Genomic DNA, 19628 nt, shown 5'->3' on the forward strand with positions numbered 1-19628 from the left:
GGTCCTGCTCATCAACTTGAGCTTTCACTGTGGCCAACTGTGTCTAACCTGAACCTTTAGGCTCTCCTCGGGGTGAGAAGGTGGCTCCTGAACCTCTAGGCTGTTGTGGAATTTGGAATTTTAGCATGTTAGCGATGCTTTTTCTCATGAAAGAGCTCAAAACACATCTAAAATAGTGAGTTAAAAGCAAGAACAAATATGAGCCCAGAGTCCTGATCTCACTGTGAACAAATATTGAATACATTAAGTGCTGTACTGTCATGTCTCCTAAAGGCCCTTCGGTCTGTGTGTGGTTATAATTATACACTATGTCTCTATTAGGTGAGCCGTCTGTGCACCTCACAGCAGACAGGTCCAGATGAGGCTGTTACATAGAAAACAAATCCTCCCAGTGAGATGCTTGGGAAAGGTCACTCTGATCATTGTGTGAGTAATTTTTCTTCAGCCTTTCAAATGCTCCCAGGCTGAGATGTGTCCAGCCCCATCGTTGCTGCAAAACTGGCAATGTGTGTCAATATACGTTGTTTTCCTAAGTATGAACTAGTGTGAACAAGGAATGCAATGCCAAGGTTCTCCAACTGACCAAAATGTATGTATTTTTTTGTTCATATTTATGTATAGGTATGCACATTCAGCTGTATTTTAGTTTCAATACAACTGAAAAAGGTGAGAGTGACTAATTGAAAAACTGTTTTCTAATGCTAGCTAACTTGTGATTGTAATTTTATGTGTGAGAACTTGTTTAACAGCACAAATCAGCTCACCTGTTGTAGTTCCAACTAACTAGATTCTTTATGATTGTGTCAGATTAAAGTAAATCTAACTTGAGTAACAGCTTCAGACGGAGCAGTGTGTATAGTTAGCATCACACCCCCAGGGAATGTTGATGACATCAGCTGCAAAGTATCAATATACACACTACTGTATAATGCACTGTATAATTCTAACCACAGAGCGTCCCACTGGGCTCATAACAAAAGAATCTAGGCAATAATTATTTGAGTGCTTCCCTTGTTTCCGCCTCCGTGAGCTTTAGCCACACGTTAGCTAGCGAGACGCGCGGATATGTGACTGCGGATGGACTCGTGATTAATATGAAAATTAGGATGATGCAAGTACCTTAACTAATCAGGTGGTCCTTATTCAGGCCGGCCCCGCGCTGGTAATGTCGCCATTTTTCATGTGTCAACCCAACGCGCTTCCTGGATCCTACTCCAGAGCTCATTATCCCGAGGTGCTAATGAAGTGTGCGGGCCCCATGTGTACGGGAAAACCTGGACTGTTGTGTTCAATGTCTGGGTCTTATATTATGCAAAATTGACTCTTGTGAGCTTTAATTCATGTTATTATGTTGTTGACAGTCAAAAACATAGCTGGAGTCATGTTTTGTTTCACCCATGTTTGCATAACCCTTTATTAATAGTCTGTCTACATCTCCAAAGCTCAAAATGCTCTGTTCCAACTTATGATGTCATGAAGTGGTAGTTTTCAAGTGAACAGCTACCTTTTATCTTGGTTCAGTACAGATTGGAGATTCCAGGGTTGGAATCATCTACATGATTCTAGTGAAGGTGTATAGAGTTTAAAAACACAGTGGAGGACTTCCTGTATCACCACATGACATCACAAGGTGGAACAGAGTGTTTTCTGAGAGAAGAACTCAGCCTAAATATGGAGGGTTTTTGTGTTAAACATGCGTGAATGAAACAAAACACAACTCCAGGTCTGTTTGTGATGAACATAGATTAGAAAGTAGCGTAATATTATTTATTATTTATTATTTGTCTTATTTCACATCTTTATAGCATGGCTGTGGGAGTGGCTTAATGACAGTTGGCAGTTAAATGGCAGTCAGCATATTATTTTGTACTCTTGGGCAATTAACTTCAGATTCATGCATGTTTGCTTAATCATGTTTTGTCCCATTTGAGGCTTGAGTCCTCTGAAAATTTCAGTTTTTACCTCTCCCGTGTCCCCGCCCATTGTTCCCTACACAGCCATTTTTCAACAATAATAAAAAAAAAAATAAGGCAAAACAAGTTTATTTGTCTAGCACAATTTGTACACACAAGTGCTTTACAGAATAAGAAGGATTAAAATCACAATACAACAAATCCAAACATAAATAATCATCAGAAAATTAACATTAAAAGAGAAGAGTGCAGAATAAAAACCTTTCAGTCGTATGCACAGCTTAATAGAACCGTCAAAGTAGAGGCCTGTCTCACATCTTCAGGAAGACTGTTCCAGGTTTTAGCTGCATTACAAATGTAATAATAATAATAAACAAATAAACAAATACAAATTAAATCTGCTTGCTATAATGACATGGAACTTTGTGAACTGCAATAATAAAAACTGAGAGGCTCTACAATGTAAAAATGATCTATACATGGTATGGCTTAATACTAAAAACCTGAAAAAAAGCATAGTGCACCTTTAAGAAGCACAGCATCAACTAAATGAACAAAACATATCAATATTGTTTTGTGCCTTAAACATCAGGGCGGAAATCAGGAAGTGCTGCTGTGTTTTTAAATTTAAAGGGCCCATATTACACAATTTTTAAATCTATGTTATAATGTTGTTTCCTCATCACAAACAGACCTGGAGTTGTGTTTTGTTTCATGTTTAACACACAAACCCTGCAACAGAAACACTTTTTCACCTTCTGATGACATGTGGTGATACAGGAACTGTGTTTTTAAACTTTAAACACCTTCACTAAAATCATTTGGATGATTTCAGCCCTGGAATTACCAATCTCTACTGACCTAAATTTAAAAGGAAGCTGTTAACATGAAAACTACCACTTGATGACATCACAAAGTGGAACACAGCATTTTAAGGTTTGGCGATGTGGACAGAGTAAAAATATAGGGTTACTCAAACGTGTGAATGAAACAAAAACACAACTCTAGGTATGTTTCTGACGAGGTAACAACGTCACTTAAACCTCACGAGAGTCACTTTTGCGTAATATAGGACCTTTTAAGCTAATATAAGTAACCCGGCACAAAATGTTCTTATCCATACGGCTTTAGGCAGGATAGAACCATAAATGTTATATTCATAATTCATAATTTTCAAAGACCCAGTTTTACCTTTAGCCAGTGTCTCACATACACCTGTAATTACCCAATACATCAGAACACACAGAGCCATGATCCGCTCTAAACTCTACAGCTGTCTGCATAAAGAGCAGATTAAAACAGGGCTAGCAGACACCAGCTCCTCCCGGCCGCTCATTATCAAACCTCACACTCCTGCTGCCCGGATCATTTCTCCTCTTGTTAGCATAATTGGGGAGCGGGAGCGAGTTTGCCGTTAGCCTATAGTGTGGAGAGCGCTTTTCATCTCTATGTCATTCGCCATTCCTCTGTCTAAACAACGGCTCTGTCCCCGAAGCGGAATAATATTGCATTAGGAGCAGCCGGTAAAAAAAAAAAGGCCAAACGTGTCTATAATCATTAAGGCAGCGCCGAGTTTATGTCTTCATTAGCGGGAGATAGCGTTTTGCGTTAGCGTGCAGCTCCGGGCTTTTCTTCATGTCGTAGTGCCGCCTCCTCACACTTCGTCTTCTTTATAAATAGGAATTTTCACTTGTTTTAATAAATCTGTTCCCAAATGTAGGAAGTGGAAATGGGAAAACGTGTGCTGTCACTCAGAGGGTTAAAGATTAGCATTAGTATTAGCATTATGTTGTTATTCGAGATCATTTTTGGTTTGAGAAATGTGTAGTGAAACGTTTTCTCAATTTTTGCAATTTTCAGTTATAATGTAAAATGCAAATAGGCTAAGTATGTATGATATGTAAGTGCGCACATATAAACCAAACTGTTTATGGAAACGGCTTATGAAAAAATATATATTACACAAAATGGAGTATGTGAGCTTTAAGCCATGTTATAATGTTGTTATCTCCTCAAAAACATACCTGGATTTGTTTTATTTCATTCACACATGTTTGAGTAACCCTTTTATTATTAGTCTGTTGACATATCCAAAGCTCAAAATGCTCTGTTCCACCTTGTGATGTCATTAAGTGGTAGTTTTCAAGTTGACAGCTACTTTTTACGTACTACTTTAGTTCAGTAGATCTTTACATTTATAAATCTGAAATCATCCAAATGATTCTAGTGAAGATGTATACATTTTAAAAAACAAGGTAGGGCACTTCCTGTATTACCACATGACATCACAAGGTGGAACAGAGTGTTTTCCGTTTGAGAGAAGAACAAAATATGCAGGGTTTGTGCGTTTTAAAATATCTGCGAATGAAAGAAAACTCCAGGTATGTTTTTGATGAGGAAACGACATTAAAATCTTAGTATTTCTTTCAATTGTAAGTTAATAATTATTTCAAGTTTGGCTGAAAATGTGAATAAATTATATATTTTTAAAGTTGTAGTAAAAACATCAACATATTTTTGCATTGAGACTTGTAAGAACTGAATGGAGAGTTAACTAATTCAACTACCACCCTACTATACATGTTTTATACTAAGACTTGCCACTTCAGCCTCTTATTTGATCCAACTCTCTCCCTCTCTATGTCCAGGTGGATCTGTCTCCTGCTCTGATGGCTCGTCTCATCCTGGACAGGTTCCTCCAGGACTCGAACAGCGGGACACGTCAGTAACACCGCTCACTCGTCTGTCACTCCTCACCCTCTCCTCACCCTCTCTATGCCTCTTCACAAAAGTCTAGAATCCTTATACTTCGTCAATGGCTTCTCTGTCAGCACAAATGAACTAAGGTCAGCTCATTTTTTTCACAATAGCTTGAGAAAGTGGTGCCCGTATTTACAGATGCACCGATCCAGCGATTTAATTTCCGATACTGATTCCGATACTATAGATTTAAGTATATGCCGATACCCGATATCAACCAATACCAGCAGAGAGACTGAAAATATTTCCTTTTATATTAAATTAAATGAGACAAAACCGATGCAAATGTGTTACGTGGCTGTTGTGGATCCCTACAGACACTCACAAAACTGTTCTGAAGCCCTGATCCAAAGGTTAGCGGTTCGAATCCGGCTCTCAGCATGTACATCGTTGGTTTAGTGGTCAGATCCACTGACCAAACGACTGAAATATGAACTGATAAACTAATACAAGAATCACATTTCAGTATGTTTCTACAGATCTAAACAGCCAATCAGCTTGAAGTATTTGTTTAAGCATCCCGTTTGCTTTCAGCGGGAGCCGTTACACATGATCAATCTACCGTTAGCCAGGTTAGTCACTGATACCATGTTCTAGTTGTTTCCCTTCTCATTTACCCTCTCGAAGTTGTATTTAGCGTGTTGCGTGTTTGAGTAATCCTTATTCTCCTGTATTCAAGATGTCATTGCGCCGATCTATCCCTGTTTTCACTGTCACCGGTGCACACCTGCTGCTCTGCACTTACTTCGTTTTCCAATTTTATTTTCTTAAACGGTGATATGCGTAGGATTTGGCAGTGTCACGTACTCATTTTGGTATAAATGAAAAAGAATCGCTAGTTGTTCGCTACTGGGATGTGTAGCTATCCATCGTAGGAGGAGCCGACAGCTGCATGACTTTTTTTTTTACGTCAGCTCCCATTGGGCACCGCTGTTTTCCAACGTGGAAGTCATTTTACTCTTTAGTCGTTTTAGATGGATTGCGGTTTAAAATGTTCAAATTCTAACATAATGATCCACGGGTGTCATAAATTATAATAGCAGACACAAGCATAATAGATCTGTTTTTAATAAAAGTTCACTTCAAACTTCAATATTTTTGGGTTATTGTTTGGTTATTTCAAATTCCAGAAAGCGAACACAACCTACTGTTTCTGTTTGAACTCCATTTTCACTATTTGCTGGGACCAGCTTTGCATATTCCCCAAGCCTGACACGAGACACATTTTAGTCGTTACCTCGTCCCAAAGCACAGGACTGGCAATTAAGCCCACGGAGGAGCAGCCACCTCTCTGTTTCCCTCTCTCTCTCATTCCCTCTCTCCCTCTTTCCCTCTCAGCTGCAGCCTGGATCAATGCGAGCTCACCTCATCAGGGTTATTTATACCAGGACCTGATTTCTCCTTCATCCCCCAGTGCATCTGAGCAACCCTCTATCTCCTCCTCTTCCTCTTCCCATTTCTACAGCTTCACCGGTCCACTGAGATAGATAAGAGTCTGCAAAGAAAGTAAACAGTTATTGGGAGTAGACTTTACAAATTCCTATAAATGTGTTTTAAAGAGGGGGTATTACTTTTCTTTGGGGTATTCATTGCTAACACATAACATCATGAGATCGCCATGTTGCCTTTGTTCGTTTTGAAAGTGCTATATTGGTAGAAAACAATGTATCAAGATGTTTTATAAGTTTCACTTTTGTTTTTGACACTCCTCCCACCCTCTCTGCGCTAAGTCACTCCCCCTTCAGAGTGACCTGCTTAAACTATTGTACATTGCATCAGGTTTGAGAAGTGTGATGCGAGCTTGCAGGCTGAGCAGTGGACAGGATCGTACTGCTAACCGTAAGGAGGGTTCGAATTGGGCCCGGGAGAGATCGCTAGATTGTTCAAACATGTAAATAACATATAAAACCTCTTCAGACATGTTTTTGATGAGGGAACAACTTTATAACATGGCAGAAAGCTCTAAAAAAGTCGAAGTATCTGCATCAGTTAATCTAAAAAAAAATTGAGCGGTGGTTCTATTTGTGTCCTTGGGCAAAGCACTTCACCCACCTTGTACGAAAGTGTCTGTATGACTTGGATGGTTATCTGTAACAGTGTTGGCAAAGATTAGTAGCCACGTTTTTGCCAGGAAGCCCCAGATAGTGCTTTTTCAAGAAATTCCACACACATTAAAATATCTATCTTGCTTGAAAATACTTTGAACAACATGCATTCTACTTGTGCAGTCTCTCCTATCCAGAGATCTCCCTTGTAACTTGGCCCTGCAGCGTCACCTGCTCGTCTCCATGGCGGTAGATGAGTTTAATGTCATACTGTGGAAAATTTCGGACAAAGCTATAACATCTCCATGGAGACAAGAATGTGTGGGACCCTCCACAGTTGCTCTAAAAAGCCGCTTTTCTGATTTGTTAGGGTTGTCAAAAGTATCAAAAAGATAAGATACTAATCAATATTAAAACTAATATCAAAACTAGATACTAATTTGAGCTGATTTTATGATACCGATAAATGATTTTTAGATTTCAAAATCCATAGCGACGTCCAAAATTCTGCTTAAGTTGAAGTAACAATTACAAATGAACTTTTAATAACAAAATGTACTTATCTGAGATGTAAAATCATGTGTAAATGTTTGGTTATTTTTTGGCGATATGATAAAATTTAAGCCGTAAAAGTTTAAATTTATTACTTCTATTACAGATGCAAACTAAGTACTAAAGTGTTTCATTCTGCTGTTTATTTATTTCAGCTCATGATAGATTTAAAATAGTTTTTGTGGTATAAATCTGCTCTTGGGTTATTGTGTCAGTGGCATAAATTAGTTTCAATATTATCATTTATTGTCTATATTTACTTGAATATATCACATTTCGAAATTTGTGCATTAGCCTGTTCTTTAAGAGTACACAGACAATGGTATAGAGTATCGATACTGAGCGCTATAGAAGAACCGGCATCAATATCGTATTATGGAGTCTATTCCGAAATATCGAAATCGAGTTTAAAACTGCATCACGACAACACTGTTCTTCATAATGAAATGTAATAACTCAATGCGGGTTATTAGTATGTGATCTGATTTCTCCCCAGTGATAGACCCAACGATGCATCCATATGTAGTCCACACTCTCCGAAGAACCCGCTCTACACCAGACGGACGTGCTCGCAATTTAATCACAAAGCCTTAAAGTGGATGTGTGTTATTTTCAACTTGAGCACAGCACAGTCATTTGTCAAAGTCAGGGATGTGATTGCATTGGACCTGCCGTTATCCAGCGCCTGTCAAAACACTCGCCTGCCGCCCGTGTACAACAGACAATCCATCCCCCCGCGCCGGCACTCGCTCGCAGATAATCGTACGCCGCGTTCCCCCATCTCCATAGCGCGCCCGTGTTTTATTATGGCGCACAATGGGAGCCGGGATGATAACATTTTCGCTATTGTCTCGTCTCAAAACACTGTTGTCAGTATTCAAAGCTTACTGTCTGGAAGAGATGAGAGAGAGTGGTTTTAGTGTTGGAATATTGATGAGGTACAGAGAGGATTTTGGGGTGCTTTTAATTGCATTAGCCTGTGTATTTGGGGCTTGGTGTGTGTATTTGTACAAGTAGGCCCGTCACGATCATTACTATATCGACAATATTTAACGTGTGTACTTTTTCTTTGCACTACTGGAACATTTGTGTTTTTCGTGGTGGAAAATTGTATTAATAACTTAATTAATAACTCATGACAGATGCAAACTAAAGTACTTTCTGCTGTTTATTTATTGCACATGTGTCAAACTCAAGGCCCAGGGGTGAAATCTGGCCCGCCATGTCATTTTATGTGGCCGCGACGAGGTAAATTAAAATGTATGACTGTCTTAAAACGTCAGTCTATCGGTAAATAGGCAGTTACACAGTCTTTTTTTTTTTTTAATCTATGCAAATTGGCCCTTGGTGAAATTAAGTTTGACACCCCTAATTTATTGAAGCTCATGTTTTTTAATAATACTATACATTTAGAATCGTTTTTGTGGTTTAAATCTGCTCTTGGTTTATTGTGTCAGTGGCATAAATAAATCCCAATATTATCGTTTATCACGTATCTTGACTTCAGCGATATATCAAACTTCAGACATATGTACAAGTACGGTAACTATGATTAGTGATAGCTGCTGTTTGTAAGTATCTTATCCTCAACCTCAACCTTTTAACCATAATTTTTGCCAAGTTGGAACATAAAAACATGCCATGAATATTTCAATTAACTGATCGTCTATTTCTCAACCTGATGACTTCAACTCTCTACGTAAGAAACTGAAAAACTTTGAAGGTGAATACGCCCTCACCAGACTCTTTCTAATTATTTCAGCAACACTTCACTTTAACGCATCTATCTGTAGTCCTGTCCTGATAATCACTATATTGACTACACTGACTTATCGTTCAGTATATGAAACATGGAACTATAATGTTTGGGGGTCAATATTTATCGTGCTACATTTTCTTTGCTCTACTGTGGAATTTGTGGTTATTTTTTTTGCAAAATGATAAGATTTAAGCTGTAAAATGTTGAAACACTAGTACTTTGCTTGTATCCATAATGAGTCATAGAAGTTATTTATTATTCCACTGTTTATTCATTGCAGCTCATGTTTGTTTTTTTTAACAATATTGCATTTTTAGAATAGTTTTTGGGGGTTATTCTGCTTCAGGGTGATTGTTTCATTGTCATAAATTAGTTTCAATATGATCGTTTATCATCTATATGTGTTATCGTGACAGTGTCATCTGTGTGTTAGCATCATGTTGACGATACCTTTGCTGCAGTGTTTTTTCATTGAAGTTTATTTTGTACCGCCGCATCTGATCCGTCCTGCATTGCTGTTTGTTGACAACCTTTCAGGAGCATAGAGGAGAGGTGGGCGATATGAGAAAATAAATTCTAAAAAGCCAGATCGTGATTAGAGATGAACCGATATGGGTTTTTTCATGGCTGATGCCGATACCAATTGTTTAATACAAAGAGATAGTTTATCATCCATCAGTTGCTCTGTATTCTAACATGTTTATATATATAGTTTTATGTGTATTTTGTAGGCAGCAGATTGACCAAAACAAAATATCGACATCTGCTGGAGATTTAAGGCCGATAGCCGATATGCTAAAAAGTCCAAATACCGGTCCAGTGTGTCTGCCAACCAATATGTATCAGTCTATCTCTAATCATGATTGCATGTTATCATTCATGTAAGCCTTGTATCTTATAATGCCTTGGAACAGGTAACTAAGATCATCTGTTCTTCTGAGCGTTCCGACTTCACTGCAATTGGTTAAAATCCACCTGTCACTCACCCAGCAACAGGAGGAGTGAGTGGGAAATGTGTATTTATTTGAACTGTACTCAAGATTTTACCAGAAAGCCATATAGTCGCGGGAATGAGATCACGATTAGATTTTTCTCACCGTATCGTCCACCGTGTCAGCCTCTACAGAATGTTTTAGGCCCGACTGTTGTTAGTAGAGAGAGGAAGAGTGTCCACCGAGTCCACATTAACTGGCACTGCAGTGTTGTCCAAAAGTACTGATTAAAGGGCCCATATTACGCTATTTTATGATCTGTTATAATGTTCTTTCCTCATCAAAAACATATCTGGAGTTGTGTTTTGTTTCATTCTTACATGTTTAACACACAAACCCTGCATATTTAGACTGAGTTCTTCTCTCAAACAGAAAACACTGTTCCACCATGTGATGTCATGAAGCGGTAGTTATCAAGTTAACAGCTACCATTTGAGTTTAAAAACAGACTAATAATGCAGTGTTACTCAAGCATGTGTGAATAAAACTAAACACAACTTTCCGGTAGGTTTTTGATACGTTAACAACATTATAACGCGACTTAAAACTCAAAACAATTGAGTAAGAAGAATCCAACAACTTGTACTTAGGGGCATAGTTTACATAGCACACCAGTTCCTCCATTGCATCTGGCTTTATGTGCGACCAGTGTTTGTCTTCTCCCTTGCATCTTCCCGTGACCTCCTTGGCCTTCTCCGGATAAATTGCTACCCACACGATGCGCGCGGTCAAATCCTGCACTCTCCCTCGGCGTATATTAGACCAGAGTAATGCCTTTCCATTATGAAACAATGCAAGGATAATTGTCTTTGCCGGCAATTAGCTAACAGGTTGGTTCAGCGCTATTGGCAGCCGTATCCGTCATGGCCGCCCCCCCCCACAACCGCCCACAGCCGCCGCCGCCGCCCCACCACACCACACCACACCACTGCGCTCCCGTGTATGTGTGGGTGTGTGTATTTGTGTTGCATTGTCGTACTCGAGAGAGAAGGGCAAAGCTAAGATCAATAGGCTTCTATATAAGGGACATTACCCCCAACTGGCTGAGTGGATCGCCTTAGCCTAGCGTGTTTTTTTTTGTTTTTTTTTTCTTTCTTCCACCTTCCCTCCGCATTTAAGAGACATCGAAATGGGCCCATTGGGATGCCGGAATATATGTACAATCGCTAGCGCTGGATCAATAGGCGGTTTTAAATTGTTTTTCCTGTGCCTTACCTTGTTTTGTTTTCGTCGCGCAAGCTAGCACTGCTAACGCCAAAGCAGCCATTCCGAGTGACCTCCGGCTGGGGCGAGGTGGTATTGGAGAGCGCATCAGTCAAGTCTATCTGATGGGAGGTGTAAATAAATCAATGGAGTCAAAGCGCGTTTATCATGTATTGAATATGAAATCAGCGGCCATAATGGGTTTTGTCTAGTGCGTTCGGGCAAGGTCATACCGGCAGTAGGGGGCGTCGTGATGTAAAATTTGAGTGTTATGATCGTTGAGAATAAGCAATTTCACAACCATTTACGATTATTAACTTCATGACCAAGCATATGGAAGGTTTTCATGTTTTTCTAATAGTTTGGTGGGTCAATATTTATTATAGTTTCACATCAGATAAGATGGCAGTTTGTGGAAAAAAAAGATGTCAGTTTGTGGAAAAAAGTTTAAGAAAAGTACAATACAATATAAAAAAGTAGCTTTGAGTTCTAAAACAGAATCCCTCTACCTAGTGTTGTCCCCTGATCTGAAGGTTGGCGGTTCGAATCTCACCCTCGACATGGACATCATTGGTAGATTGTGCGATTCCTGCTCCCACAGATCAATGCTGAATGCTGTTGTTGTGTCATTGGGCAAGACACGTAACCCACCTCGCTCCAGTGTGTGCGTACAGTGATGTATGAATGTGTGTGTGTTGATCGGTGAGTGGTTCCTTGATGTAAAGTGCTTTGTGTACCTTGAAGGTGGAAAAGCGCTATATAAAAATCTGACCATTTACCAATTTACACAAAGAATACATTTTATGAGTTATTTAAATTCAAACTATGCTCCAAAAGTACTCATATTTGTTTCATTTACGCATATTTGAGGAGGTTCGGAACAAATAAACGCTCCTCCGTGTTTTTAAAGTCCATACACATTAACTGGACCTGTTCGCATCGTTTCCGCACATTCATTTCCTTAAATATGTTCTTATATTTATCGTATTTAAGCGCCTTTGCACGTGTGTCGTATTTGTACTCTCGTTTTAATGTTTTGTTTCTAATGTGGTTTTAGTTCTTTTAGCCTGCACTGTGCACTGTTGTCACTTTTCCAGATGAAGATGTGTATGTGTCAATGAGCTGACTGGCTGCCAAACAAAATTGACTTAGTAACCTTGACCTTTGAACCTAAATATGTAGCAAGGTCATCTAACTGTTTTTATTCAGATTGTTGTCTCTGTAGGATATTTGACCACAATAACCACCCCTCAGAACAACCTTTCAAGAAACGATGAGTGACCAGAGCCGGGTATTTAGTTGAGTAGGAGTATGTAGCTTGAGGATTAGCATATAGCATCATTTGGGTTTATGCGGAAAAGAGTAAACCCCTGCAGACGTGGAGACTCCAGAAACACCTGACACAACCTGGGATTCAAACCTTAGACCTTTTGGCTATGTGGCGAGAATGCTATTCTTTCAATCCTAATGCTTCTACATTTTTTTTTACAATAACTTTTCTCTTAGCTGATGCACGACCTTAATAGGGCTTTCCGAGCATCCTAATTATTCACAGCTCAGAGTTTATAAACGCTTTTCTCAACTTTCCGACATCAGAGCAGAGTTTTGCCGTAATGGTAAAGCTAACACCAACTAAAATGCTAACTACTCGCTTCCTAATTACTTGACAATGAAACGCTTTATAATTCGATCCAGACAGCACGCAGAGGACTTATTTTGACCTTTAGAGTTGCTTATACGATATGTCTGTACTGGGACATATATAGAGATATTTTGTATACAGGGGGAAAAATATAAAGTACAAAGTCAAGTCAAACTAATATAGGTTGGCGTCTTCTAAACCTGAAATGGTTACAGCTTTTCTAAAATCCCTCCTTGTGTCCCTGTCATGCTAGCATTTGTCCATCTTTCTCCCTATAGCCTCCCCTGACAGCACCTGATGCGCCTCTAGATTTAGACATACTTTTTTGTGTAGGCAATTTTGTTGCTATTTGACCTTTTCCATTTTCCCAAGGCCCGGCCCCGGATTGGATTGCCGCTCTGTGTTTTGTAACTATGCGGATCCTCGAGATTTATTGTCACATTCTTTTACTTTCCGCGCCATGTATGCTAGCTGCCGTTTTGATGTTAACACCCGGAGAATGGTCTACCTTTGACAGAATTCATAATGCTTTGGCCGTACCTCAGATCACGTTTGTTGATAAACGAAGATAGTTTTATAGAATCTCGGCTTCCACTTGCTATGCTATTGCTGTGCTCTCCGTCTGTCAGTATGCTAGCCCCACTTAGCTTTAGTGCTAGCTTGGGCAAGTGTTTATGGGTTATTCAAAAGTTAGCGCCACTGACTTAAAAAGTACAATTTGTGACTTTGATGAAAAATATTTACTTTTATTATCTAGCCCTAGCCACCAGAAAAGTTACATAGCGGATTTTTATGACTAATCACAACTAGTTCTTTGGTCAATCTCCATAGCCGCTTTTTGCAACTAGGCAACCGGTGTGCCAAAATTACTATGATGGCCACATATAGTAGCTTTTAATATAAATAAAAAATGAAATATTACAATAAAAACAAAAAAAAAATTATTAATTAAATAAAAATACAAAAAATAAAATAAAAACAAAATAAATTAAATAAAAATACAAAATAAATAAAATAAAAACAAAATAAATAAATAAAAATACTAAATAAATAAATAATAGTTAATAAAAAAATAAAAAAAATTCTGTTGACCACACACCTACCCAACCCATTCTGTTATTTTGTCATCACTTAGCTTTTATTACGAGTGTACTTGAACCTCTCTTTGTACTTCAACAGCCTCGCGATCTGAAGTGGAAATTCCGCCTTTGTTCATCGCTCCCGAACGCATCGCCCCTTCCCCTCGCCTCCCAAGTGCTCCTCCAGTCTAGTGTGTATACAAAGGCTCCTTCACGTAATGAGCACTATAGGGCACTTTATTAGCTAGGGTTTAGGGGAAGGGCAGGTCTAAAGCAACAGCGCGAACGGCACTTCACTTGACAAGTATACTAATTACTCCTCTCCACCAGTCAGCCTCTGCCACAGTCTAATGGCCTGACCCGGGGTTTAAAGCGCTCTGGATGGTAGCGTCTTCTCCACAGAGCTGGTATTACCGGCACACACACACACCAAGGCTCATCTCGCCGGCTATCAGGGAGAATCAGGTAGACGGGCCATCAGTTCTGCCCCAGTAACCTCCTCCTCCGCTGGGACTGCAACCAACCGCGAGCCACCCCTCCTCCTTCTACCACGCACGGAGATAGGACTTCATATAATCAAATAGCACCTACACAGCAGTATGGAGAGGTTATATGGTGGAATCAGCCCTTTTTGCAGCTGCTAGTGTGGCTTGTATGGTTAATGCCTTGTAACCTTAGCCTAGAGACTTTTGGTGTTTCAGTTTCTTATACAGGTGCCATTTTGAGGACTTTTAACTGTCCAAAAAAAAAAAAAAAGATTTATGTTTTGCTTGGAATTGTTAATTAGTATGGTAACGGTGCTAATTTTTATCATTGTGAAACCCATCGTAAGGGTCTCCATTTCATCATCATTTCATTAGCTGCAACTATTAGATACAACAACTGCAAAAATATAGTTAACTATTATTTTTAACTCTACTAGTTTAAATTACTCGAAGTGTGTTTTATGAGCTTTTTTGTAATTTTTGTCAATGAAAAACTCAGCGATTGCTATTTCTTTTTTTTTTTTTCTTCTATAGTAGCCTTACTTCTGGGGACATATTGACGTAAACGTAATGCATGCGTACGGAAAATATGTTTTATGCCTTTGAATGCTTGGTTAAGATGTCTGACTCCCTCTACTGGCAGAAGTGAGAAGTGAAGCATTTTCAACTATCGAATTAGCAACATGGCTGATACAATACATATGACCAAGATTCAACAATTTAACCATGTCTTTGTTATAATATATTAAATAGGAGTAATATACATATTTATATATATAGTACAAATTAAACAAAAAAAATGTTCTTTCGCTATTTTTTTGACTATAGCATGTCAACTTCTATCACTATGACACTTTTTGAACATCATGATGATAGAATTTTACCGTGACGATCTAAATCTGGTAATTTTGATTTGGAATATTTCATGACATTAACAAAATCAGTTCGTACCCTGACAACAACATCAGGGTTAAAAATAGCCTATACACCACTTGTCTATTCCTCACCCATCTCCCCACACGTTTCTCTCTTCCCAGTACAGGAGGATAAATTTAAACCGAGTAAATTGGAAAATCAAATGAGAAGAGGAGCTGGAGGCAGCCGGCGAGATTTGCGGAGCCGTCGACCTGCGTCAGAGGGCCCCATCCATCATGTCCCACAAGTAGTCAATTCCTGTAGTATCTGTAAATGTTTTCAGATATTAGCCAATTTATATGCTCCGAGATTCATCATGGAAAATCAGCTTTAGCGCCGCACATTATCAGGGCTCGTGTCTCCCCTTGGTCCATGAAGTTTGATGAACGAGCTCTCCTCCCTGGACCACTGCCTCGCGAGTAAGGGGGGGGGAGAGAGGGAGAGAGATAGGGGGCGCTGAGGGGTAAGGAAAAAGACAGTCCTACCCTCCCTCCCTCTCCATCTCCCGCTACACACACACACACACGCAATGGATTTTTTGGTGTTTTTAATTAATAAACAAACTTGCACGGGAGCTCATCAGCGTCTGGAGCAATATCGGGCGTCATCAGTTATTCTTTATTACGTTCCTCCCTCTACAAAATGTTACGCTATAATGATTTTTTTTTTTTTTTTTCTCTGCATTTTTCTGTTTTGGAGATAATGGCTTTTTCACCCTCTTGGAGATAGCACAGCAAATGAGACAAGTGAAAAACAAAAATTCAAAGGGGGATGTTGCTGTCTTGTTTAGTTCTTTGTGTGGAAAAAAGGACCTGTTGTTCTGATTCCGGGCTGCGAGATTAATCGAAATCAATCAAAACTGCAATTTGAACAGACGCAATTGGCTAATCGCTAAAGCTGTACCAAAGTACCATCATTTCCTCTACAAACTACAACATATCATGCATAATTCTACGTAAAAACTGCTAGGCCTGTTGTCTAAGTCTGTTCTGAAATGTTATTCTTGTATTAGTTTGTCAGTTCATATTTCAGCCTTTTTCAATTCTCCTGGATGTGTTTTAAAATGTGAAATTTTAACCAAATTCTTTTATTAAAACACAATATTAATCGCAAAGCTTGTCAGAAAAATTACAATTGCATATTTTTCCCAAATCGTTCGCCCCTTCTGTTTTGTTTTTTTAGAGGAGTCATAATCTGCTCAGTTTAGTCTGTAGTTTTAGTCCTGGTTTAGTTTGGATGTTTACACATTTTTATTTATTTTTTTCACTAATAACCGCTTAAGTTTCTAAATTTTTAAACCAATAAAATCAGTAATATTGATATTGCTTTTGGGGACATGTTGATGTATTGTATGGAAAAAAATATATATCTTAATGCTTTTGAATGCTTGATTAAGATGTGTGACTCCCTCTACTGGCAGAAGTGAGGAATTAAGCATTTTCAACTATCAAACTATTAGCAGCATGGCTATTACAATACATATGACCAATATTCAACAATTCAACAATTTCTTTGTTCTAATTTATTAAGTATGAGCAAAATATATACATGTATTTTTTGCAAGAAAGACTGTAGTGTGTCAACTCCTATGACACTATTTGAACATCATAACATAATTTTATTAAGTCTGGAAATTTAGATTTTGAATATTCAACATTCAACAGTTATGAAATATTGCATTTTATTCAGTTTCTATACCAAACTAAAAACATCACATAACTGAATTTCAAAATCACTATGTAGCAAGTGAAAAGACAAATCCTTTTCTGTGTTTATAAAGTTTACACGACATTGTTCAACCTAACTTTAAATGTTAGCCTTTTAGCATAAATGTCCAAGTCATTTTTCAAGGTTTTTGAGAAAATACAAAAATATAAGTTTTGCCTTTACAGTAAAGCTAACAACAACTAGCATGCTTACATGCACTTCCTTATTATCAGACAATATAAAGCTTTTTAATGGGCTCTGCACACAATAGCACTCAGCGACCTCACTGTTGGCATCACTACTACTTGTCCAGTTTTGTCTCTGAGGTTTGAATAAATAAATATTTAAAGATCAAACAGTGACGGGGAGCTGCGGGTGGATGACACAACACAAATAAAATTAAGACTTCACCGGAGAACTATTCTGTGTTTAGAAAGAGAGATGTTTGTGTCTCAATGCTAATGCTAATGCTAATTTTGAGGCATAATAAATATAAAAACAATACCACCAAATGAGGTATTCTGCATTATAGAAATATTTGGGTAATCTTTATTTTAATTAATTTGAATTGGCTTTGACACAGTGAGCTAGCAAGCGTGCTACCGTACACAGTCTATTACACAGTACACAGTGGACTTGTTTGACCTCAAGAGCTGCTTTTTTCTTTTTTACCCATTACTTTGCTTATTTACCTTATTTATATTGCCTGATATAGATAAAACAACTAAATAATTTTAACATGAAGATGGATATTCCTAATTTTATCTGGAACATGAGCAACAATTCACTTCTGGTAGCAATTTAAGGGCCATGTACCTGATTTTCTTACTTAAAAACTTGAAAAACAGAACTTGTTAATTTTAAACATTTGCAGCATTTGTCTTTCGAACATCCCAATTATTCGTTCAAATTTCAAAGGAATTCATTTATAAGCTCTTTTTGCAACTTTCAGATACCAGTGCGGAGTTTTGCAGTGATGTAAAGCTAACAACAACTAGCATGCACAGTCACACTTCCTGATTAGTGTGACAATTAAATGCTTGCTACATCTAAATAAGAAAGCGACGTCTGCTAGCAAAAACCATATCGCTTAAACATGCTAATACATCTAAATAAGAAAGCGATGTCTGCTAGCAAAAAACGTATCGCATAAACACGCTAACTCTCATGTTGTCTCCCGTTAGCCGCGCTAGCTTGCCCTCCCCGTGAGCCCGCCTTGCATCGAAGCTCATCAGTGTCAAGCCCAATAACATTTGTCATCCATTACTCTTTATTAAGGCCCTCCCACTCCCGGCGTCTCTACATAACGAGCCGTGTATGTTTTCCTCACCCACTCCGAATATAGCGCTTACAAATGAGACAATAAAAAAAAATCAAGGCCGCGACGACGCTACCTCGCTAGCTTTGTTTTTGAAATGCGGCTTGTTTACACTTGCGTCTTTCCCGGGCGAATCCCCAGCGGAGGCGTCGTACGTTTATTATTCTTCCTTCCTTCTATCTCTCTCTTTTTGTGTGTGTGTGCGCGTCTCCTCTGTTCTTTCCGCCCTGTGATAGTCTGGATTTACACCAAGCCGGGACAATTATAGTAAATTTGGCAAATGTTTACAAGGTGCAAAGTCGCGACGCTGCCTGGGGCTTTGTTCTTACTGCAACATTAATGCCGTGCTCGTTTTTTTATGAGGGCTTGCTTTAAGAAGACAATAGTGCGGTGTGCATTCACTGAGGAAAGGAGGAAGGAGAGGGGAAAGGAGAGAGGAGGTGTCATGGAGGAAGCGAGGATGAACACTGCAAAAACGGGACCGTCTGTCATCGCTAAATTACTCGAATCCACTGATCAATCCCAATTTGTTGTTGTTGTCGAGTAGGGTGGGCCGATACGGACAACTGATATTTGGTCTGCTGATGTGGCCGATAACCGATATTTGCAGATATCGATATTTAGCTTTTAAAATTGATACCAAACCCCACAAATCTTACCTTAAAGCAATCATATAATGCGAAATTGACTTTTAGAGCTTTTAGCCATGTTATAGTTGTTTCCCCATCTGATTGACCTTCTCAAAGTTGTTGTTTTTTTTTGTTTTTTTTTTATTCGTGCATGTTTGAGCAATCTTTAATGGCTTATTTTCAAGACGCCATATTGCCGATAAATCCCCCTTTTCACCGCCACTGGTACACGCCCCCTGCTCTGTATGTTGTTCTCCAATTTAATTTTTTTAATCAATGATACGTGTAGGATTTAGTAGCGTCATGTAAACATTTTGGTACAAATGAGTTATTTGCTGGTGTGATCTGGAGCTACCCATTGGGCTCTTTGGTGCCCAATGGGAGCTGATGTCGCCGTAAACATCACAACAAAGTTTTCTAACGTGAACTTGTTTTTTGTTCAATAGTGCAATTTAAAAAGTGCGAATTATAACATGACGATCCACGGGTGTCAGATTATAACTATACAGCAGACACAAGCACAATATGTCTTCTTTAAGTTGAAGTCAAGATCACAAATGAACTTTTCACTATTTATCTGTGATATAATTTGTGACATGATTTTGTAAACATATGGACATAACACTCTT

The 19628-nt window shown here is 38.7% G+C and overlaps 1 protein-coding gene across 2 annotated transcripts in view; it reads left to right on the plus strand.

Moving 5' to 3' along the window:
* The window catches only part of cdin1 (CDAN1 interacting nuclease 1), a 146663-nt gene that overhangs the window by 40225 nt on the left and 86810 nt on the right, over positions 1–19628 (plus strand). For both annotated transcript variants that reach the window (XM_033988288.2, XM_055230989.1), the window contains one exon: positions 4562–4634. In XM_033988288.2, coding sequence (XP_033844179.1) covers positions 4562–4634 — 73 coding nt within the window. The remainder of the gene's footprint in view (positions 1–4561; positions 4635–19628) is intronic.

This window comes from Periophthalmus magnuspinnatus, chromosome 22 (genome assembly GCF_009829125.3).
Source record: "Periophthalmus magnuspinnatus isolate fPerMag1 chromosome 22, fPerMag1.2.pri, whole genome shotgun sequence".
Classification (NCBI taxonomy): Eukaryota; Metazoa; Chordata; class Actinopteri; order Gobiiformes; family Gobiidae; genus Periophthalmus; species Periophthalmus magnuspinnatus.